This window comes from Branchiostoma lanceolatum, chromosome 14 (assembly GCF_035083965.1).
Source record: "Branchiostoma lanceolatum isolate klBraLanc5 chromosome 14, klBraLanc5.hap2, whole genome shotgun sequence".
In the NCBI taxonomy this organism is placed as follows: domain Eukaryota; kingdom Metazoa; phylum Chordata; class Leptocardii; order Amphioxiformes; family Branchiostomatidae; genus Branchiostoma; species Branchiostoma lanceolatum.
Window position 1 is genome coordinate 9,015,256 of NC_089735.1, and position 23,227 is coordinate 9,038,482.

The 23,227-nt window shown below is 42.9% G+C and overlaps 3 protein-coding genes across 3 annotated transcripts; all 3 read right to left on the bottom strand.

Moving 5' to 3' along the window:
- Positions 1-1,070: 1,070 nt before the first annotated feature.
- LOC136448446 (uncharacterized methyltransferase Mb3374-like) lies at positions 1,071-9,972 on the bottom strand. The gene is made up of 7 exons (XM_066448008.1): positions 9,950-9,972; positions 5,854-5,938; positions 5,206-5,388; positions 4,605-4,730; positions 3,999-4,089; positions 3,074-3,276; positions 1,071-2,022 (listed from the first exon to the last, which is right to left on the bottom strand). The coding sequence occupies exons 1-7, from the start codon at positions 9,955-9,957 to the stop codon at positions 1,825-1,827; spliced, it is 894 nt and encodes a 297-aa protein (XP_066304105.1). The 5' UTR covers positions 9,958-9,972; the 3' UTR covers positions 1,071-1,824.
- Positions 9,973-11,945: 1,973 nt separating this feature from the next.
- Positions 11,946-21,778, bottom strand: LOC136448552 (solute carrier family 2, facilitated glucose transporter member 5-like). The gene is made up of 11 exons (XM_066448161.1): positions 21,501-21,778; positions 18,850-19,010; positions 18,265-18,389; positions 17,816-17,956; positions 17,377-17,514; positions 16,520-16,707; positions 15,937-16,047; positions 15,033-15,137; positions 14,259-14,430; positions 13,422-13,549; positions 11,946-12,718 (listed from the first exon to the last, which is right to left on the bottom strand). Exons 1-11 carry the CDS (start codon positions 21,645-21,647, stop codon positions 12,482-12,484), a joined length of 1,653 nt encoding a protein of 550 aa, XP_066304258.1. The 5' UTR covers positions 21,648-21,778; the 3' UTR covers positions 11,946-12,481.
- Positions 21,779-21,968: 190 nt separating this feature from the next.
- LOC136448550 (solute carrier family 35 member G1-like) lies at positions 21,969-23,210 on the bottom strand. Its single transcript, XM_066448160.1, has one exon. The coding sequence runs from the start codon at positions 23,198-23,200 to the stop codon at positions 22,229-22,231; it is 972 nt and encodes a 323-aa protein (XP_066304257.1). The 5' UTR covers positions 23,201-23,210; the 3' UTR covers positions 21,969-22,228.
- Between the last annotated feature and the right edge of the window lie 17 nt (positions 23,211-23,227).

Below are 23,227 nucleotides of genomic sequence, written 5' to 3' on the forward strand. Positions count from 1 at the left end.
AGAACGAAGTATACAGTTAGCTTGTGCTTGCTGTATTTGTTGTTGTTGTTTTGCACTTTTATCATGACAGAACAGGTAAAACACAAAGAACGCACTAGTATGTCGGTTTCGATTTCGTAAAAATCGGCTCCGTTTTTTCAATAGTGAGTCTCAAAATCTGATTTCACTATAATTCCGGCGGTATGACGTCAATATTTAGCGCTATCATTGAGATTAGGCATAATCACATGAAGAAGGCAGATTTCCGGCTTTGAGGGACTTAAAAGTGACGTACCCTCACTAAATCACGTTTCCAGCCAGGCCCTGCTTATAGCAGCCCTAGGCCTTCTACCGGTCAGATACGCCCCCGTCCCTCTTGCTTGATTATTCAGTCGGATCCAGTTGGATCTGGTCTAGCTTGTTTGCCTATCCAGTAGGATCCAGCTGTGCAAACTGTCGTAGTTGCGTAATTCTGTGCGGAATTAAGCAGATTTTTGATAAAACCTAGTACTTACTCAGCGTACCGCATGGGCTAGGAGGGATCAAAGCGAATCACTCTTAAACATAGATGGTAATGAGCGTCACTGTGTTGCTTACTACTAACCGCCGAGATGACTGGCAGTGGGAGGAATAATGTGTGGGAGGAATTCGGTCTTTCGTTTGAATACAAGGAAAGCTATCGCACTTCAAAGGTGCCGCGCCGTACAGTCCTCAAGCAGATGTACATGTAGCAGCCGGGTTTGTTTTGAGCGTATTTTGTGGGGTTTACGTCTTTCTGGAGATGTTTTGTACGTTTCTCTGAAGTCGGGTATCTGTAAAAAGCTCACGAATCCAGAAAAGTGCTGCCAAATACAATCAAAACATCCGATAATACCTTCATGAAAAATTACCCCATTACGTAAAAGGTGTTTTGTACGTTTTTCTGAAGACGGGTGTCTTTAAGAAGTGCACACCTCCAGAAAAGCGCTGCCAAATACAATCAAAACACCTGATGATACCTTCATGATTTATTTCCTCCATTACGTAATAGAAATGAGGTAACGTTACATAATACAGGTGGCGCTTCAATAAAGAAACGGGCACAAAGAGACTAAGAATGCCAAAGCCTTTATTCCAGCCTTTTGCAAATGTGGTCAATCTTTCACCTTAATATCCCTTTTATATTCAGTATCTTAGCATGAATAATTATATACGGCTCGTCAAAGATATAAGATTAAATGTGCAATAACTATGTATAATAACTACTGCGCCCCCTTTATGTTATTTCGGAATCATTTATCAGCCTTATTCGCAATGATCTAGCTTAATGTAAATAAACGTTACAGTGACTCATGGACATTGTTACCAAAAGAGATGCCACATCTAATGGTATCAGTCATTCTCTACAAGTTGTAATTGTGTACGTCATACACAAAATATCATTTTCATCTTCCATTTGAAATAGTATGGCTCAACGGCTTTCATTTTTCACAACATATGTAAAAAAATTCTAAAACAAAGTATTCCGACATGGCCATTAAAATGATGTAGCAAATGGAGGAATAAGGTTGATTTATATCTCGTTGAGATTAGGAAGAAAGGAAAACATAGAATTTCAAGTTAGTACCGTATGTCTTCGTGGCTGTGGGACCAAATGACCTACTGTGGTATAGAAACTGTGACTATATGTGGAGCTAAGTGAAGTTTTTAACAATATACGTCGTACTATACCTTATTCTTGGTAAGCGACGTAATTTAGCGGATAACACAGAGTTTGGTACGTGCTGTAATACTACATAGCTAAACACCTCTTGTCTTTGCTTTGCCACCGTTGCAGTGCTATACGATTGGCAGTAGTACATGTATCTACTTGTCCACGGTGTTCTTGGTGCACCAGTACAGGGCACTCAGACGGGGAACCTCCAGTTGGCCGCCATTTTGTTTCACGGTCGGGTTGGCAGCCAGCAGTTTGCGCATGCTCTCTGCACACTCCTCCCTGACCCCTGGCTCCCTGGCGGTGGCGCTGAAGGTCATGAAGAGTTGCACCACTGACTCGACGTCAGGCTGGAAAAAAACAAACATCATGTTTATGAGCGGAGGCCATTTACGTCAGGGCATACCAACCATCACTGAACAGAGACGGGGGACGATATCAAGTTCCCGGCACTTTTGACCAATCACTGAAGTCAGGTGTCCGCACTTCATTCAATTCATGTAATTATTGCTAAATCACTCAAAAAATCACATGAACTTTGTATAAAAGAGATTTTGTATAAAAGAAATTGATTTTTGTTTCAGACGACACAACTATTACAATATTTTGCATAATTTCCTCTTTTCATCACTCGATCTTCACACTTTTCCCCTGTCGTTGTTTTGGAGTCGAGTGAGGGTAGTAGCTATATATAGCATGGCAAATGAATACCTATTAAAGCACATCGTTTACAAAGGTGTTCATGCCATGTACTGTACATGTGTGGGATTGGGTTGTCATTAGCAAATAGACACCCTAATGCTAGGGTCACATTTCCTAGCCGAGACCCGGTCGGGATGTTTGCGAAAACGAAAAATAAAATATGCATTTCAAGAAAATACACAATTTCTAGTTAGGAGTAAATTTCTTACGTTTTGTGTCCTTTGTTGTATTTCATATTATACTTTCGTTCCCGCAAGCTGCCCGACCGGGCCCCGCTTTGGAAATGTGACCGTAGCATTACATGCAGCAACCCCACCGAAAGTCTTGTACGAAAGCCCATAATGACAATTCTACAATCTCTTCTAAACTGTGATTTTTCTTCCTACATCGGTTACAAAGGTGTACATGTCATGTATACTGTGTGGGTTACCCATGAGCAAATAGACACACTCACATGCAACAATCCCACCAAAAATCTTGTACGAAAGCCCATAATGGCAATTTCCACATACTCTTCAAAACTGCGTTTTTCTTCCAAGACTCAACAAGGCTAGCCTGAGCGCCATCCTCCGAAGTGACCGCTGGCTCAATGGCAATGCTTTTCGCTTGCTAAGAAAGGAGCAAACAAAAAGCATTGAGCCAGCGGTGACTACGGAGAATGATACTCAGGCTACCACAAGGACCAACATTCGTACTTACCAGAGTGTCCTGCTTCTCCCACGGCATGACGTGCTCCTGTAGCGGGGTGAAGAGCGGAGCCTCGCCGAAGCACTTCTGCCAGCTGGTGTCCTGTAGCGTGTTGATGAAGAACTCCGGACATCCGGGGTACTTGTACTTCCGCATCACCTCAAACACGTCGTGTACGAGCGGCGAAGCTTCGTCGTCCACGGAAAACAGGATCCCTTTCGGTTGAGAAGAAATATACCGGATTAGGAGGCTATAAGGATAAAAGCGGCATAAGCCGGTGGTTTAACGTAATGCTGAGAGCCATGTGCCTGTTCCCGAACTGGACAAACAAGTTTCCTGCGAAAATCCACAGTTAATAAATAGACATGATACACATGTACATCATAGTAATCTAAGTTCTTCCAGAGAGATTGTAAGTTCACATAGGATATCATCGTTTGCATTGACATCGTGTCAATTGTCAAAACAAACTTACACATGACACTGGAAGGTAAGTATTCCAGTGCAGCGTTCGTGTCAGCTTGCGCTGTCGGAACAGCACACTTGCATGCTGCGACTGAAAAAGCCCAATACGAGTGCAGACATTTTTGCCATAGTAAACCCAGACTGACCAGATTTTATGGATGACATCACGCGCATCGATTTTCACACCAGTTTCACACATCTCTCCTTTTTTTCGTGCACTTGCATTATTTTTGAGGTGTACGGGGATGCCATCGATAAAATCATGTCAGCTCGGCCTAAACTCAAAATGCCCTGTCAGTTTAGGCGTTACCACATCCACTGGATATGTAGTGCTCAGATACCACTGATGGCCGACTCCTCACGCCCCCTGGCGCCCATCACCAACAATACAGACCGTAGCTCTCTTGCCACGTCTGTAAATTCGAAAGGAGGGGAAAACAAACAAACGGGGGATCGAAATGTGTCCTTGTACCAAACTTCCCGCCTGGAACCAGGATGCGGTTGATCTCACGAAGTGCAGTAACGTTTGCGATGAAGTGGAAACTCTGGGACGAGACCACGGCCTACATGAAAAAAAAAGAAAAAGAAGAAAGAACATTTGTTCTTAAGTGAGTGTGTAGAGACTTGTGCAAGTATGATAAAATTGACCTCACATGCGGCTAAATTACAAAATTTTAGTTGTACAACCTGTCAGTTAAGATGCATGCTCCGTTCAATATCTTTTTGAGAAGACCCTGATGAAAGAAAAAAAAAATTACCCGAATGCTCTCTATGATAATTAAGGCTTCACTGATTCGCTTCATGATTGATTTAATCAATTTCGTGTTTGTCCATCGGAAAAGTGATATATTTTTGTATTACAAAGCCTATATCATTATTGGTTAGTGAGTCAACGATATGTTCACACAAAATCGATGGCATCACGAGATGTGCGCAGTCAACTGTGACGTCACTATCTCATGGAGAGCATTCCGAGCGCACTTTGAAGGTCATGACCATTATTCATACATAAAAATCAAATTGATGAAATAGAAGAAACACGTCAAACTTATGGATGATTGCGAAGTGCCGTTCTTACCTTGACAGAGTTGTCGGGAAGCGGAATGGACTCACACGGGCTGACGAAAGTATCAACCCCCGGTACCACCGCCTTCAGCTGCTCAAGCATCCCGGCTACAGGGTCCAGGGCGGCGATTCGGGCGTCCTGTCACAGATCAGTTGGATTGGTGTTTTTTAAATTTCATTTCATTCAATCAGTCCAATACAACCATTTTTCAACATACAAAACCCGTTACAATTAAGTTCCTTTTTTAGGCTTTTTTGTCGAGCTTTCTATTTTGTTACATTTTCTTTTGGGCGTTTGGCAGCCAAACTAAAAGTAGAAAGGAATATGTGGGTTTATGGTTCCAACTGCGCATGCGCAGTGCAATGCATTGTGGGTAATATGTCAAAGTTGAAGCCATAAAGCACGACTGGACATGTGTTAATCATGGTGTAGGCAAGAACATTTTAGAATTGCTGGTTAGGGGCCTTAACTTTTGATCTCGCGCATGTGCAGTTGGAGCCACGAACCCGCTTAATTGAAGCCTACGCCATGTTGGTGGGATGAAAAGATCCAAGATGGCGACAGGTCATGCATGCTATAAATGAGCAGAATTTTTCAAAGTTAATGAACATACCTCCCCCAGTACATCCTTGATAACACTGGTACACTTCCCCGTTCCTGCGCCAACGTCCAGCACGGCGTAGGTGAAGGGAGGGCCTTGGTCGCACAGATCGTTGTCGAGGACACCTAGCTGCCGGAGGAGGTACTGCACCGCCGCGCGGTCATGTGACGGTCGGACTTTCTCGTACGTGCCGTTCTGCATAGATTTACAACAATATCATAATATGTAATATCTACATGTATACCACATATAGCCTCGCTCATACTATCTTCAATTCTATTTAATACAATTTTTTCATATTGTATAGGTGCATGGTTACTCATGATCTGCTTCAACACAATTTGATAATCATGATGATACAAATAGCTAAAACTACTAGAGACTCCACAAATATCTTCTTCGGCAGTTGAAATGTAGAAATGAACTATTGAATGCTTTCTAATCGTCATGCACCTGTAGCCGTTTGTGCGATTCAGGAGCAGAGAGAGGGGTCTATACAGATTATCTCCGCAGAGGCCCTCGGGGATCAGATGCCACAGAGTTTATCCGCGGAGACTAGTCTATGTAGGTATCTCCTCAGACATGATTCTTATAAACACCATTTACGCCAGTCAAAGTTAATCGTTGATGTTTCAATCTGTATCCTTACAAGTAACTCACCGTGGTTTTCCACATTTCCCTGGCGGCATCCTTGTGGATTACTTTCTCCATAGTGGTGACGACTTTCTTCTTAGTCTTCGGATGTCTTGGTAAAAAATGAATGAAAAGGAAAATTGCTTAATAAAAACAGCAAATTTATATCCTCAAAGACCATTCCCTTGGCCAATTGGATGCCAAGCTTTAGCATTTGATTCAAATACAGATAACCATATACAGGTGAACGCCTATGCATGGTATTGAAGAACACCTGGCCAATGTGTTATGATGGCCCCTTCCTCAAAGACCATTTCCTTGGAGGCCAAGCTTCAGCATTTGATTCAAATACAGATAACCATGTACAGGTGAACGCCTATGCATGGCATTGAAGGAACACCTGACCAATGACATTGTGTGTTATGATGGACCCTTGGATAATTTTTCCCATTGACATGAGTATTAAGAACCCTCTCTAGTCTGACCACCTGTACACATAGACCAGATTTCATCGGTCTCCTGACTGGTCTTCTTGAGCAGTTTTTTACTGCAGTTTTGACAGTTTTATTCTGCATATAAGCCAAATTGGGTCAGTTAGTCCTCACTCTTAGTGAGCAGTTGAGCTAGGCTCACGTTGTTTCTGTCCTAGGGTGAAGAAATGCTGTTACAGTTATCTAATCTATGGCCTTGTTACGTGGTGACCATTGAGTAAAATAAATGCCCAGAAGAAGCCATTATGCGTCACGTGGTCCCTAGAGGCTGACTATCACGTCACCGATAAGATATCACGCTTTCTCTCCAGTCGTAATCTCAGTGATGGGCCATCGTTGAAAAACCTTTGTTACTAGTATAATAGGTTGGGATCATTCCTAAGAAACAGAACAGGTTTTTCCTTTGGCGGGGCAGGAAAGAAAAATAACCAGGTCACGAGGTGGTCTTACTGCATTCGTTACTGTACCTGCTAATCTACATATTAACAAAAACCTGCCATGAAGACTAACAGATTAGGTAAATGTTACCATGAAAGTTGTTAGAACTCAAACGTAGAAAATGTTTCAAATTGTTAAATTGATCATCGCTTCGTGTCAGGATCTTTGTGGGGTTTTTTTGTTGGAAATGTAGAAAATGGATTTTATCACGTATAACAGCACTACATAAAGGTGTGTGGATTGCCGGGTGCTGAGTAACGTAAAGCCAGGCATATAAGCTAGTTCGGAGTTGCTACTACGCATGTGCAGTGTCAAAGGTGAAGGCCCCCGCGACAGAAACAGTGCTCGCCTCCACATTGTCTCAATTTGCATAACAACGCCCAGACGGGTCTTGTTTCCGTCGCGGGGGCCTTCACCTTTGACACTGCACATGCGTAGTAGCAACTCCGAACTAGCTTATACAGGCGGGTGCGGTCACCATGCAGGCCCGGCCCAACAACCAGCACCACCCGCCGTAGTCTCATGGCGACTGTAGGCTAACTTATAAATCTAAAAACCGTACTGATTTGAAGTGATCTATAAATCAATTTTGCGAATGTTATTGTTTGAAAAACTCGTTAATTGCTATCGGGGATAAAAGGCTAATTTGGTACACTTCTGGTCCTTTAAATTGGCACATCAAATCGCCCTGAATCAAGGCTAAAATACGACAAGAACAGAGTATACAAACAGAAAGAGCGCATCAGCGAATGCAACAAAAACATTTTCTACGTATACAATGTAGAACAGAGCAGTGTGTTTGGTGGATAGATAGGAAAAGGAAAGGAAAGGACTTGGTACCTGCTTGAATTCCGGTCTGGTCGAACCACTGAATGGTAGAAGCTGAAATGGTTCGGAATGCGGACTAAAGAGAAATCGACACCTACTCATCCATATTATTATGCAAATTTGTAGATATTTAATTGTACTGTGGGTGTGTCTTGTCTTCATCCGTGCTATTACCAACAACATCCACAATATCTTGTAGTCAAATTCCTACCGAAAATTTACTGATACCCGCCGAGCTCTTTATTTTATACTGATTACATCAAATCGAAACAAAAATAGTTTCTACTAATGTCTTAGAATTCCAAAGTCAATTCCAAAGTCAAAAAAGAAGATGTGAAAGAACAAAAATGAAGAGTCTTTTTTTCGGTATACCATACTGTGTGTTTAGTCATTTGTTCAACCTTCCTGACCACGTAGATTTCATAATGAGGGCAACTTTATTTTCTATTCGCACGCTCGCATCAGTTTTGGGGTTCCCAGAGAATATCATCCATATTTAATCAAATCAACATGGCCTGTGCTTTCCAAGAAAGGACCAATAGCGCAAGGGACAGTTCTATGACGAAGTAACCTATTAGTATTTTCGAAGAAATGACAGTGTGTGAAAAATCGGTATGTAAACAACAACAACATCACAACAACATCACCATTTGAACATAAATCAGACTGAACTGTGCTAAACCCCTGTGATGCTAAGGTCACATTTCCAAATCGGGGCCCGGTCGGGCAGTTTGCGGGAACGAAAAGTATGATTCAAAATACAACAAAACACACAAAAACTTAATAAAAAGGGGTATGAACACAATCTGTGTATATTTATTGATTTGCCCCGGTTTGGAAATGTGACCGTAGCATAACCTGCTCTACCGGGTTAGTGGAAAATTCCATCACTCTACCTGCTCAACCGGGTTAGTGGAAAATTCCATCACTCTACACCACCATGCAGGCCCTGGACAATAATTAGAATTAAGACCACTAAGACCACCCCTAGGCCCTACTTGTTGTCGGATTCGCGACCTTTTTTCTGATTTAAAAGGAGATAACGTGTACCATTCAGGATCTAAGACAACTTCCAGATGATCATATTTTGGTACGAATATTTCAAGATAGCCCTTTCTTCTATGTATCAAGGTACCAAGATTAAATTCTATTATGTTTTGAAATATTGACTTTGTGGCTTCGAATTCTGTGGTAGTATTTGGATCAAAAACGTGCACATGGTGCAAGTTAAGTGTTTAATTCCTTTCAATTTAGCCCTCCCCCATACAAAAGGTCTAAAACTTACATAAATCAGATTGGTGCAAAAGGATGTACAAATCTGCATCACATGTTGCATTAGATGTGCCAGGCTCTACCCCTGTTTGGTATGCCCAGACCCATCCTAGCCTCCATAGCAGGTTCTCTGGGCATTTTGTGAGGCTCATACTGCACTTTTGCAGATAACTTCTTTTTGTACTGCGTAGTTTGTGCAGCCAGCCCGTAACCAATTAACCGGGCCAAATTGTTACGGGCTGGCTGCACAAACGACCCAGTACAAAGTTATCAGCAAAAGTGAATTATAATCCCACAAAAAGGCCCATTGAGCCTGCTATAGAGGCTGACCCGTTCAATGTGAGGGGGTAGATTTTCAGAAGAATAGTACGCTCGGCTCTCTGGCGATTTTCGGTTACCTTTTAGTGATCAACAAATACGACCGAAGCTGGTCGACTGTGTGACAGAGCAGCGGCATAAAACACTCGTTAAATGAGTGTCTTTGCCTACAGCATAACTTTGACATTCTTGAAGACCACCAGCCGAACACCACCCAACCCATTCCAGACCTCCCGACCAGAGCCGAATGTTTTACAAAAGCCGACCTCTAACCGACTGAGCCGAACGCCAGCCAAATCACTCATAAATCACTTCTATCCATGGTCGAGGGAAGGTCGGGAGGCTTTGTTCGGCTGTGTGTAACCGAGGCTTTAAGCAGATTGGATAAAGGACATATTGAAGGTTACGTAGCTAGGTAGAATTCAAACGTAGCTTCATGCCACAGTCTTTATCTATTTTTATGACATGTAGAAAAGGGACTTCATCACGGATAACAGTAACACAAAGTCATGTAACGATAAAGGTGTGAGGTTTGCCCGGTGCTGAGTACCGCAAAGCCAGGGATATACAAGCGGGCGCGGTCACCATACAGGCCCGGCAAGCAAACCCCGCGCCACCCGCCGTAGTCTCATAACAACCAACCGTAGGCTAACTTATAGCATTTTCACAACGTCCATAAACGTTTGCTAATCTATCTTACGATAGTTTGCTATTTTTTGTTAGAAGTTAGAGTAAAATTCGCCATTACAGTTGGAAAAAAACATTAACGCACTCACTTGTTCATAAACAGAACGGCCCGTCACAACTGAAAGTGCGACAAAGACATTTTCTATGTCTAAAATGTAGAAGAGAACAAAGTGTCTGGCTTATATAACATCATCAAATGACTTCAGAGACGCAATATTGATAGAAAACTTACTTTTAAAGTCCAGTTGAGCACAGAGTACTGCGTCTTTGCCGCTCCGGTGTTGTTCTGTACTGAAGTGCGGTCTGCCTGTGATTAGCACGCGTACGACCGGTTGTTTGACATTTTTCAAGGTGGTCTGTCAATCCTCCCAATTTTATGTACCTTGATGATTTACGTCGTTTTTGGACAGACAAGGACGACGTGGCACTGTACTCAAGTTTTTTTATAACTTATTTATAAGTTAACGTATAAAGAACAGTATACCCATTTCTACACCTGGGCGGAGTGAGGAAAGTCGAGTAAAGTGCCTCTCCCAGGCTAGGGCACAACATCAGTGGCGTCAGGGGATTCGAACCCGGGACTGCTGGGTTCTGGGCCGAAGACCTACCGTTACGTATACGCCACACGACCCCACGATACCTTGATGTTGTTTTTGTACAGACGAGCAGTATATATATAGAAAAGAGAATTGAGAGAATTGGATATATATAGGCAATATATATAATTGTTGCTACGTGATTTATTTTACGACATTGTGATGTAGCTTCACAACTTACTCAGTTGAATGAGTATTTTGCCTAAAGCATTACCTTGAAATTCTTGAAGACCTATTGTAAGAAAGACCAGTAGCTACTACTACCAGCAGTGCCCTAGCCGAGGTGCCATCCGAGTTAGTTTTCCACCCTATAAACATTGTAATGTTACCAACTATCGAAATTAAAATGATCTGAAATGAAACTACGCGTGTAATTTTACATTAAATCTGAATCAAAGGTGGAAAGCGGAGAGAATGGGAACCATGGAAAACTAACTAGGACAACACCCAGGCTGTTAATATCCGCCGCGAGCCGTTTGGGATAGCCTCCATAGCAGGCTCGAAATTAAAATGATCTGAAATGAAACTACGCGTGTAATTTTACATTAAATCTGAATCAAAGGTGGAAAGCGGAGAGAATGGGAACCATGGAAAACTAACTAGATCAACACCCAGGCTGTTAATATCCGCCGCGAGCCGTTTGGGATAGCCTCCATAGCAGGCTCGAAATTAAAATGATCTGAAATGAAACTACGCGTGTAATTTTACATTAAATCTGAATCAAAGGTGGAAAGCGGAGAGAATGGGAACCATGGAAAACTAACTAGGACAACACCCAGGCTGTTAATATCCGCCGCGAGCCGTTTGGGATAGCCTCCATAGCAGGCTCGAAATTAAAATGATCTGAAATGAAACTACGCGTGTAATCTTACATTAAATCTGAATCAAAGGTGGAAAGCGGAGAGAATGGGAACCATGGAAAACTAACTAGGACAACACCCAGGCTGTTAATATCCGCCGCGAGCCGTTTGGGATAGCCTCCATAGCAGGCTCTCTAGGCCTTTTGGTGGGCTTTTGCTGATAACTTATTCTTGTACTTGGTCGTTTTTGCAGCCATCCAGTAACCATTAGGCCCGATGCTCTACGGGCTGGCTGCACAAACGACCCAATACAAAAAGAAGTAATCAGAAAAAAGCGTATTATAAGCCCAAAAATGGTCCAGAAGGCCTGCTTTGGAGGGTAATTACGGGATGACCTTTCTAAAAGATCTTTATCGACTTGTCTAGCGACTTTCGTCAGTTGGACCAAATGCCTGCGAGCAAGTTTTGGCGCGGTGAATCATTAACTATGATGTTAGGCTGGCGGGACAAGCCGAGCCTTTCCAGTATGCATTGTCTCAATTACAGTGGAAAACTACCAGTACGCGAGGGTCTGTATGGGGCGATCCTGGCAGCGCTTAACGTTATGTTTAGGAAGCCTGGTAACACTTAAAAATGAATTCAGGAAACCCTCTACATGGTTAACGGTAAATTGACTTGTTCTTGTGAAAGGCTTTTGGAAAGACTTTATTGGTTTGTTTAGATTAATAGTGACCGTGGTGTTCAAAGTTTTGAAAGAAAGAAAATCAACTGCGTACACTGTACGTTTCAGACAATCATACAAATGCCATTTCTTAAGCAATATACACTGGTCTTAGACTGTCAGCTATTTTGGGCTCCTGTTAGTGTGTTATCATTTTGCATACTCTACATACTGTATCATACACAGCCGTTTAGATTTTAATTGGCGAAGTAAATGTCTAGCCAGAGAGCACACATAAAGAAATAAAGAAAAGAATGAAACGAAGTAATAAGAAGCTAGTGATAGATGTACAGTCCACAAGGCGGACTCGAGCTGCCACTGACGCCAGTGCCCCCCCCCCCCCCCCCTGGTGAATGCAGTAGTGTGCTATCATGTCACATACTCAAATCATACACAAAGCTATTATATTCCAATTGGTGAAGTAAATGTCTAGCCAGACGGCACACATAAAAAAGAAAACACTCCATGAAACGGAATCATTAGTAGCTAATGTGATAGTACAGTCTACAAGGCGGACTCGAGCTGAGTGTGGTTGACACCAGTGCCCCCCTCCCCTTCCTCCTCTTTGGTGAATGCAGTATTCCCCACCCCTTCCTCTTCCTCCTCTTGGTCCACCCCAAACAGCGTTTGGATCTCGTCAAACGTCTTGTTTTTCGTCTCCGGGAGTCGGAAGAAGAAGTAGAGCCCACTCACACCGCAGAATACCATGAAGATGAGAAACACGTAGGCGCCCATCGCTTCCTAGTAGAGAAGATGTTAGAGAGTTAGGTACTATCATAATGGGCATCCCCACTAGTAGAAAGATTGAAAAAAAAGTTTTCTTAGTACATATTTGGTAAATCAATGGAGCAGGTTGGGGCTGGCCACCATGTTGGTGTCCCTATTTGCATTCGCTGGATTTTGCAAGTCTTTAAATATTCTTCTAGTGTTCTCATCTTTGAGATAAATAGACATTTATTATTATGGGTTATTTGAGAGGGTCGGAAGATCTTCAAATGTCATATCTACTCATGTCTTCACTAATGTCGGAAAATGTTTGAGCTATGAGTCACTGAAAAGTAATTAGGGACACCAACATGGCGGCGGGCACAGCGATGACGTCACGTGAAAATACTCATAGTAACCAATCCCCTGGCCGCGTGCCTGGCAAGTTTGTGCGTTACACCGAAGGGCGGTAATATACCGTCTTCAAATGAATAGATATGTTAAATAGAATATTGTACAAATAAAGTTTGTATAATGACGCAAAGTGTGGACCTTGGCTATGTTTTTTTACCTAAATATTTGTTTTAATTCTGACACAGTTCTATAGGCCTAGGAAAAAGACCTTAAAGAAAAACATCCTATTACAGAGCCATTTACATACACCTGGGCGCTTATGTTGAGCATGTCGCAGGTTTGCATGCTCTTATACGGTAAGGTTCTTACGTTCACTTTTAGCTACCTGTAAGATTGGGAAGACCAGTCCGATGATAAAGTTACAGGTCCAGTGGGCAATGCTCTGTAGGGCCATGGCTGCAGGTCGCGCCCCCTGGCGGAACAGTTCTCCGCCAAACACACCAGGCATCGACCCTGCAAACATGGCAAACAACAGTTTTAATCAAACAATATAGTTAAACTTTTTTTGCAAAATATTAGCTGTCTTAGCACAAAATTTGAAGCTGAAATAATTTGCGACATATTGCTCCATGACACTAAGTAAAATACTAAGAAAAACAGAAAACCGAGAAGGCTGCAGAAAACTGATCGCCAGATCTTCTGTGGTGCCCCAACGGTAAAATAGTTAGACTAGGGAATGGATGAGATTAGATGATGAGCTCTATCGTCCTTCAAAAACAGAACAACCTGAATGCTAAATTGTGCAACATTTCCTCTGGCAGTTCAATATGGGGCACACGCAAAAAAACAAAAAAACATAGTAGTCTGACTAATGTATCTAGTTATCTAGTAGCATGATCATACATATGTCTGCATTGGAAGAGTCGACTGTTGAAGAAAAAACATCTAGGAGGAGTGTGTGTTATACAAACTCTTAATGTACAGTTTCCATGTAGCCCCTCCCCGCATGGTTTGTGGCCCTTCACCTCTAAAGCAGAGGACTGATTGAAATAGGAGAAACACCAATAGCAGCTCAGGAGTCTTTTGTCACTATGAAAAGCTGTCCAATAGGAGCTCAGGATTCTTTGCCACTATTGAAACCAGTCCAATAGGAGCTCAGGATTCTTTGTCACTACGAAAATTTGTCCAATCAGATCTCATCTCTATGAAAGAAATGTCTCACCCAGTCCGATGGCGAAGGCGAAGATGAAGATAATGATGAAGGCGATGCTGAGGTAGGATATCCACTGGTACGGGTTAATGTAGGGTTCCAGGTCCATCAGGTTTACCGGGGGGCACACATCTCCCCCTGCCGACCCGAACCGGCCGTTAGGACAGCAGTCACAGAACAGGTTCTAGGAACACATGTTTTTTTGGTTAAAGCAATAGATAAAAGTCCTTCCCAAACCTCTTACAGTTGAAATATAGGACATAAAAAGAACCAGCATCACAGTATGTCGATGAAGGTTAGACGTCCAGGTAATTAGATACGCCAAAAGACGTATCAAGCAACTAGATAAAAGTTCGAAATTTTTCAAAATGTTTCGAAATTTTGTCCAGTTTCTTGAGTATCTGTCTTCTGGCGGAGCAACGCAAAAGTCTGACCAAAATTAATCTATCTTCATGAAGGCCAAGTTTTGTAATAGCAGGTACATGATCATACACATGTCTCGATTCGAAAAGTTAACACTTGAAGACGTTGTTAGAGGAGTAGTCTGTGTTACACAAACTCTCATTGTCTAGGCCCGATGTTAAACTCTTCCACACAGCATATGGTGCATAGGGCGGCGCCCATCTCCGTTTCCCTAGCCCTTGGGCCACACAGCTGGGACAGCATATATGATACTACAGCATGTCGTTTCGATGTCTTTCTAACATTTATCGAGTCAAGTGTACTCCCAAGATTTGAAGATTTGATATTGAAAAAAACATTTCTAAGAACTGATTAGCTGCTGACCTCCGTTAGAGCCTGAGTGATGGTCAGTAGGGCAAACGTGATGGTCATCACCAGCAGTGGCCAGATGAGTAGCGGCCTCCGGCCAACCCGGTCAATGATGAGCACCTGATACATAACAGAGGACACTGTATTGTCAATGCAACAATACTTCACATACTATTGGGTGATGTCGTATATTTGAGACTATGGTCAAGGCGTTTCTATAGATGGCTACAATTGCAATAGCTACAATGTCCAAACCATGAAGCAGCGAATGGTATAGGTATATGCTCCCCTTAGTGGTGAAAATGATACTGAAGGACTTTGAGTTGTCTCAACTACTAGTACATTAGATGACCGGAGGACAATCAGTGTGTTTCTACTTGGTGACTTGGGAGGTATTGGAATATGTGTAACAACAAGGAAAAGATATGAGACTAGACGTTCAAGTTAGATTATTGTTGCACATGCATGGCATAGCCTTTGCTTGAACGCATGGACATGCATAGTATAAGTTATTCTAGAAGCAGAGGTTTCTTTGGGGGGCAGTAGTGACCGAGATTTTTAACGTCTCACGAAACCTCCGCTTGGAGAAAAATTCTGCTGCATTACCAAGGTCACATACCAGGGGTCCCAAAGTCGACCTTGATCTTTGTCTTTCTAACACCTAGCCACAAATAAAATATCATCGTGATCCATCCATAGGTTCTTGAGTTATGCTGACCGCAAAAATTCGGAAACACAAACACACAAACACACAAACACACACACACACACACACACACACACACACACACACACACACACACACACACACACACACACACACACACACACACACACACACATAGACAGAACCAAAACAATATCTCAATTTTTCAAGAAGATGATAAGTATAAAGTTATGTAGTAGGAATGTTCCTTACCGAGCCCAGGCACACCACACAGTTGACTGCCCCGGTACCGATGGTAGCGTACGCGCTGGTGTCTTCGGGCACCCCGGCATTCTCGTAAATAGACGTGACGTAGGCAAAAATCTACGCACAGAAAAAAAACCAGAGGACGAGGATTAGTCTGTTGTTGAAAGAAATATGATGCACAGACATTTGCAACTATCTAAGGTATATAAGTTTGTCGAGGTTTTGAGAATTCTCCTTCAGGCGGCGTCACACAACAAGAAAATCGCTCGCCTGACGAGCCTACGAAGTCTGAAGGACATCTCCGGCAGCTAACAATACGGCCGATTTCCGGATCCTCTCTTATGCTTTGGTCCCAATTGCGCCGTTGCCCGTCTGGCGTGTAGTCCTGGCCGGGCCCCGTATACCCAAATTTGTCGCAGGGTAGACCCATAAATAGCCGCAGGGTGTCCCACAGGGCCACGTAGGGGTCACGCCAGAAAGTTCCAGTTGGGACCTTAGTATTAGAGATCGACCGGTCAATCGAAGGGCATGTTCAGTGTGAGACCGGTTTTAAACTCGCTTTAACCCCACAGGAAGATATGATTCTTACCGCATTGATGCCGCTCAGCTGATTGGCCATCATCACGCCGACAGCAATGATGAGCTGGGGACGCAGGGAACGAGATTTGAGCAGTGCTATGATGGTGATCTTCGGTTCCTTCATCTCGTTCTCATGCTCGAGTCTCATCTCTTGCATGGCGCCGTCAATGTCACTGGTCCCACGCAGTCGTTTCAAAGCTGTGAAATAAGCACACATTTTACATTCTATCCTGCATGCAAATACATACGATGTATGTAAATATGTATATATGATGAACTGTAATGTGTATTTCACAAGTTCTAATGTGATGTGTATGCTAGTATGTGTCATGACTCCAGGAAGAAAAGTGAAGTTCACTTGTTTGTACTTCACTAAAGGAAGTCTTTTTAACAATAAACAATAAACATACGTTAAGTACAGGTCAAGAGAAATCTGACGTCGAAAGTCAGCCCTTTATAATGACAACCGGTTAGTTGGGCAGCCCTGACTGCGCGTGCGCTAGCTGCACAGCCAAACCAATAAATAAAGATGTCCCTGTAGCTCAACTGGTAGCAGCCTCGTAGTTGGACCCCTGGTTGTAATTAGGTGGTAACTGGGAGACCCCGGTTGGAATCTGGGCATCATGGTTGGAGCTGCAATTGTCCTTCGGAACGGACGTGAAATGTGGGTCCTATGATCAGGGAGGTACATTATGGTTGGGGCTGCATTCGTCTTACTGAGGGGACGTGAAATTGGGGTCCCTTGATCGAGGAGGTGCCTCGAGCAGGTTAAAAAGGCACTACAACAGCCTCATTACTTAGCTAGGTACCTACTGCCTGTACTTCGGATGAATAAGAAGGATTTGACCGTACAAGAGCGTCACCTACCGGTTCGGGATGCCTCTTCATCCTGCTTGTTGATGAGCAGGTACCGAGGACTCTCCGGCAGGAAGGGCATGATGACCAGCTGTATGCCAGACGGCACGGCGTAGAATGCAAGCAGCACCGGCCACAGCGTATCGCTCCCTGGACAGAAATAAGATAAAGTACAATGTTAGGCGCGCGGTTAATACAATACGCCAAATCATAATGCTCTTTGCCAAACACATAACGTTACACAGCAGTTGACAATATGAACCACAGAAGCCTTTCTCTCCTTCGATATCTACACAGGAAGCAACCAAAAACCTACATTATCAGAAAATAGTACACAACAAGCCGAAAAAAAGGCCCGCAGTGAAGCCTTCTATATAGGTTATCAAAAATTAAGCCTGCTAACAGGCTATATGACGTGCATAAAAATCGCGGAACTACTTGTTTGCGTTACCCAGAATTTGCTCCAGCCCCAGAATCTGTGCCAGCAGGATGCCCACTGTCAGCATAGCCTGGTGCATGACCGCTATCCCTCCGCGCAGGCTGGTCGGCGAGACCTCCGTCAAGTACATCGGGACAACGGTGATGGACAGCGCTGGAGAGAGAAAAAAGAAAGAAAGAATGCTAAAGTTCAACTCAATATCAAACCAATGATATCTACTTAACATGTCGAAATAGTCCAGGAGGATTGATGTTCTCAAAAGAGGCCTAGAAAATGAAAAACCTAGCCCGCCCTGTGCACATTTAGTCCAGTATCACAAAATGATCATTCTATGCGGTACTGGACTATTGTGTACGGGGTGGGCTACGAGACGAGTTTTTTTCCAGGTTTCTTCTCCTATCCTGAACTAGAACAATGACTGGACAAAACACATCTAGAAGAATCATGAAGATAATACTTGCCATGTTGGATTCCAACGAAGATACGACCTATGATGACCATCTGATAGGAGTTTGCCATCTTGGAGAACCCGAAGAAAATAGCGCCGGTCAGAGAGAAAACGTTGCTGATCAGCAATGCTCCTTTCCTAAACAAATAACGAGAAGTATTATGTTGCATTGTCATCAATACAATGGGGGGGGGGGGGGCAAAGAGATTGATTTTCTTCAGTGCTATTATTACGGCTTATTGATGTCATTTTGTCATTTATTTATTTATTCATTTATTCTTTCATTGAAATGGACGATTAATCTCTGTGGCCAGTTCACGTGTTATCTAAAGACTTTAGATATAGATACAGATGATTACGTGAATCTTTGCTTGTCTTTTCTGTATGTGGCACAAAGACATTTCTAAGTAACTGCGATTTGGTAGCAAAAGTAAACAGCCAAACATAAACATATTGTACATGTACTTATAATTACAGCTAGCTATCAAAGAAAGCTGCTTCACCAAAGGTATTATGCGTTTCGGTTACAAACTGCTACAGTCGGGGCAGGTAGGAAACTGTCGATTATCCAAACATCTGCTTGGAGATAATTGCTTACCTGCCGAACCGTTCTGTGAGCGGTACGATGAGGAAAGAGCCGACCAGCCCGCCCAGACACATGACGGACACGGTGGTGGCCCACATCACGGTGATCCCGCTCTCTGTCAGAGGCGCGCTGTAGAAACTGCTGTAAGACTGGTTGTAGAATTCCTTAATGATCTGAAATAATAGAACGATTGGAACATTTCAGACACAGCGTAGATCTATATGCTGTTGGGCGCCGTGAGCTAATCGTGAAAACGCCCAAAGCTTCCGTGTCCGGCAGTCCACTGGGACAAATGTGTGTCTTCGGGGCCCGGTCGGGACTACACCCCCTTCGGCCGCGGGCACCGGTGCAAATGTGACCGTAGCACTTCATTTTAGATTGTAAACTTTACGATATAGAAAGAAATGTTCTTTTCAAATGTATTAATGAGAAATTCCCACACTTTGAATATTCAACGCAACGGATAAATTCATATTATTGTTGCGTCTAGACAAACCTTGTATAAGAAACATGATCTGTTCATACATCTACAAATGTACAAAGAGGCGAGAAGAAGCTGACTCTACAGGATTAGCTTAGTCTATCACTTTCGTCTACCATGTATGTTTACACAATGTACTGTATATATTTCACTGTATATATATATCACTTACATGTTAGTTAGCTTACAATAAAGGTCTTCTTCATTCATTCATTAATGTTTATCCGACAGGCAAATAAAACACGCCTGCTGCAAAAAAGGAAGCAAAAATCTACAGAGATCGTTTCAAAGCCAGCGTAGGTAGTATTCATTAGATATGTGAATTGCAAGTGTTCATAGACGTCGAAATTGTTCTGAATAGTCTTTATTGATTATTGAGGAAAGCAGCAAAAGGATCCTCCACGCATTTATATTGGCGGGTAAAAATATGGAACTCTAATATCCAACAAAGCTTCAAGACAGACTTAAAGATACAAAATCATGAAGTCAACGTAGAGTTTAGAGTGCATAGGTTGGGTTGTCAAAAATGGTGACGTCAGAAAGTGCCCGTCGTCATGACAACGGTTGCTATAGAAAAAAGCTAATTGACGGGGAAACCTTTGAAAACAGGTCAACAAACGGTATGGTCCAGCCAAGTAAGTTGAATATCTGGATACTATGCAACAGTCGCGAGGCTAAAGCATTACCCAACTAGAGTTCCACGACCTCATACCTTCGCCAAATGATTTTAACCTTTATGACTGATGTATTAGGAGTGTTTCTCGTCAATTACAAATCATACCAGTTGATTGTCTTAAAATATAACATGTCCAAAGTATGAGCTTAACAAATTATGAGCTCAACAAAGAAGGTTATGCTAATATTTTTCATTAATTATGCAAATGAGGCCCTTATTAGCATAATTTGATTCAACGATGTTTACATTCACATAACGTCCCGATGCCAAAAAAAAGTATTGAATGTATGAAATTGCCGTCATTTGCCAGTGTGGAATTAGAGAAGTTACTCATTAAGTATGCAAATTAGCCCACATTAGCATATTTTCTATCTATAAACATTCCTCTCTTCCTCAGTTACAATTTGAATAGTGATATCATGGAACAAAGCGGATTTTTAAAGTTGCCTCATTAATTATGCAAATTAGAATCTGATTTGCATAATAATTGTCCAATCATACTAAGCATCACACAAGCTATCTACATACCAAAAATAATGACCATCCATCAAGCCCATCTTGTTATAGTATTTCCTCATTAATTATGCAAATGAGGTCTTCATTTGCATAGTTCATATCAATTAATATTCTTCTCTTCCTCAGTTACATATGTCACATGTTTCAGAGTCCTATCATGGAATTTGGCGGATGTATAAACTTTCCTCATTAAGTATGCAAATTAGATACTGATTTGCATAAGAGGTGTCTAATCATGTACATCATCACTCAAGCTATCTACCTACCAAAAATCATTACCATCCATCAAGCCCTTCTTGAGTTATTCCCTTTCAAAGTCAGACGCAAAACCTGCTCCTGCAGTTCCAAAAAAGCCGCTAGGGGGCCCAAACCCACACCACTTACTCTCTGTCCAAAGAGCTATCTACCACTCAAAAATCAGTTCCATAGCATGTCCAGAACACGAGATATCAAAACAGGAAGTTCCGCTGCAGTACCGTAAGAAGCCGCTAGGGGGCCCAAAATCTCATCGTTTTTAGGTCTCATCAAAACCTACCAACATACCAAATACCAAGACAATCCATCCAGGCGTTCTTGAGTTATGATGGTCCACTACAAACAGACAAACAGACAAACAGACAAACGCTACCCTCTGCATAACCTTCTCGGCGAAGGTAATTACAAAACAGCTTGATAATGCATATACGTGTGGACCCATGTTGTCTTATCGAAGTTAACATAATCAAACTATAATATGCATAAAAGTGAATGCAGCAGCATTTCTTGAGCAAATAGTGTAGCTCTTACATAGCACAAGCTTCAGTATATATACAATGTATTCATATGTATGCCATGCCCATATGGTATGTATTGTGACAAATGCGTATTGAGTTTGCAGCAATCGACATACAAGCCACTTAAACAGCGGAGTTAATGTAACCCTTGGTTTTGCGTGCAATAATAGTCAACATCTTGACTATACCCAGCAAGGAAAATACATTGTTTACTTACGTTGGCAGGTTGGTCCACTACGCTGGAGCTGTAGCCATATTGGAAGGATGTGCCGAAGGCAGCCACTAACGCAGAGATCGCCAACACAAACGTTAGCCGCTCTGTCGTCTGATCCGGTCCGTCAGCGGAGTCACTTTTCCCGCCCATTACTATGTCGATTGAAAAACTACAAATTTCGAGCACCACGTACGGTGTAACGGTTAATCTACTGTCTGGGTAAGGACCAGGTGTAGCGTCAGGGGTGTGGTCTCCTGTTATCCGCTCTTCTGCCCTAGATATTTTTGTTAGGTCACATACGAGCACCTCAGACCTTCAGTAAAGTCCAAAAGTCCAACACTGACACTCCGCGACCCTTTCGTAAGCCTACAATTCACAAAGCTTTTGTTAAACACTAACCTATTAACAAATATACCGCATGTTAACCTGACCTATCATTAACCTTAGCACCAGGAGGGTTATCAGGGATGCCTAGTAAATGCTTGACCCGTGTCCCCTATTTGTTGATTGTTGGTACTTTTTGTTTGCTATCAATATCAATTTATAAAGCGTGTTGCAAACTGTTCAAATACTTAACATATGGAGAGAAATGTGGAAAGGGTAAATATTTTGCAAAAATCATACCTGTTTCCCTTCTAACGCTGTGCTATAGGAATAGATTATGAATTGTTGGCAAATAGGAGTGTCGGGTCGGAAACTATCTTTCTTTTGCAACAGCGTCTCAAACACATCTATTGCTTCTGTCTCTCCATAAGCCATTTCTTAACGGCTATAGCTATTGCCGAAGACATCACGAACACTGCACCGCCTACACTTAGCAATGCTGGCAGCTCTCCAAGGAACAGAAACTGCCAGGTGAAGGCAAACACGATGTCCATGGTGCGGACAATGGCTACAGGGGCCGCCTTTTCCAACTGGAACGCCTTGGTCAGAAATGTCTGTCCGCCAACGCCACATAACCCGAGCGCTATCAGGTAGTACCGATCACTTCCGCAAGGCAGCATCTTGAACTCACCGAGAGCTATCAAGAGCCCAAGCGTTAGGATCATTCCAAAGACTGACAGGTAAGTTATGTGTACAAAGAAGTGTACTGTCTTACCTAGCTTTCGAATCATAACCAAGGCTAGCGCGCTGAAGACAGCACCTCCGAATGCCGAGAGCGTCCCGAGGAGGTGCTCGGAAGGATTCGGCACGGCGGCGACGCTTCCGAAAATGAACGAAGGTTTGGAAATCAGAACGACACCTGTCAGAGTAGTCAGGGTGACCACAAAGTTGAACCATCCGTAACTCTCCTTCAGGATGAGCCATGCGAAGAACGCGATGAAGATCGGAGAGCTGAAGATCACGGTTGTGGCGTCCCCTAGCGGAATGTGGTGAAACGCATAGAACTGCATGCACAGCGCCACCGCTCCAAACATCCCCCTGCCTAACAGAAACAGACGCGAAGGCGTGTCCTTGGGAACGAGAGGTAGTTTCTTGTATATAATGGGAGGGAGAGCACACACCAGCTGGGCCGCACAGCGGAAAAACGTGATCTCTAGCGGGTGTAGATCCGACACCAGCTTGACGAACAAAGAGCTCAGAGAGAAGAACACCGTGGATACTAGGGCACACACGAGTCCTAAACCGGGAAAACTACAGGAACATCCCCATCCACGCACCTCTGCACCCTGACCCACTCTGTCTTCAGAACCCGGCACCATTCTGCTAGATGTTTCGAGCACAATCCT

Bases quoted from the DNA above. Each gene is read 5' to 3' on its own strand.
- LOC136448446 (XM_066448008.1), bottom strand. The intron at 4,731-5,205 runs GTATGTTCATTA...GATCTGTGACAG, and splicing joins TCAAGGATGTACTGGGGGAG to GACGCCCGAATCGCCGCCCT. The intron at 2,023-3,073 runs GTAAGTACGAAT...GTTTTTTTCCAG, and splicing joins GGGAGAAGCAGGACACTCTG to CCTGACGTCGAGTCAGTGGT.
- LOC136448552 (XM_066448161.1), bottom strand. From the start codon at position 21,647: ATGGGCGGGAAAAGTGACTCCGCTGACGGACCGGATCAGACGACAGAG. The intron at 17,515-17,815 runs GTAACGCAAACA...ATTTCTGTCCAG, and splicing joins GGGGCTGGAGCAAATTCTGG to GGAGCGATACGCTGTGGCCG. The intron at 12,719-13,421 runs GTAGCTAAAAGT...CTTCTCTACTAG, and splicing joins TGGTCTTCCCAATCTTACAG to GAAGCGATGGGCGCCTACGT.
- LOC136448550 (XM_066448160.1), bottom strand. From the start codon at position 23,200: ATGGTGCCGGGTTCTGAAGACAGAGTGGGTCAGGGTGCAGAGGTGCGT.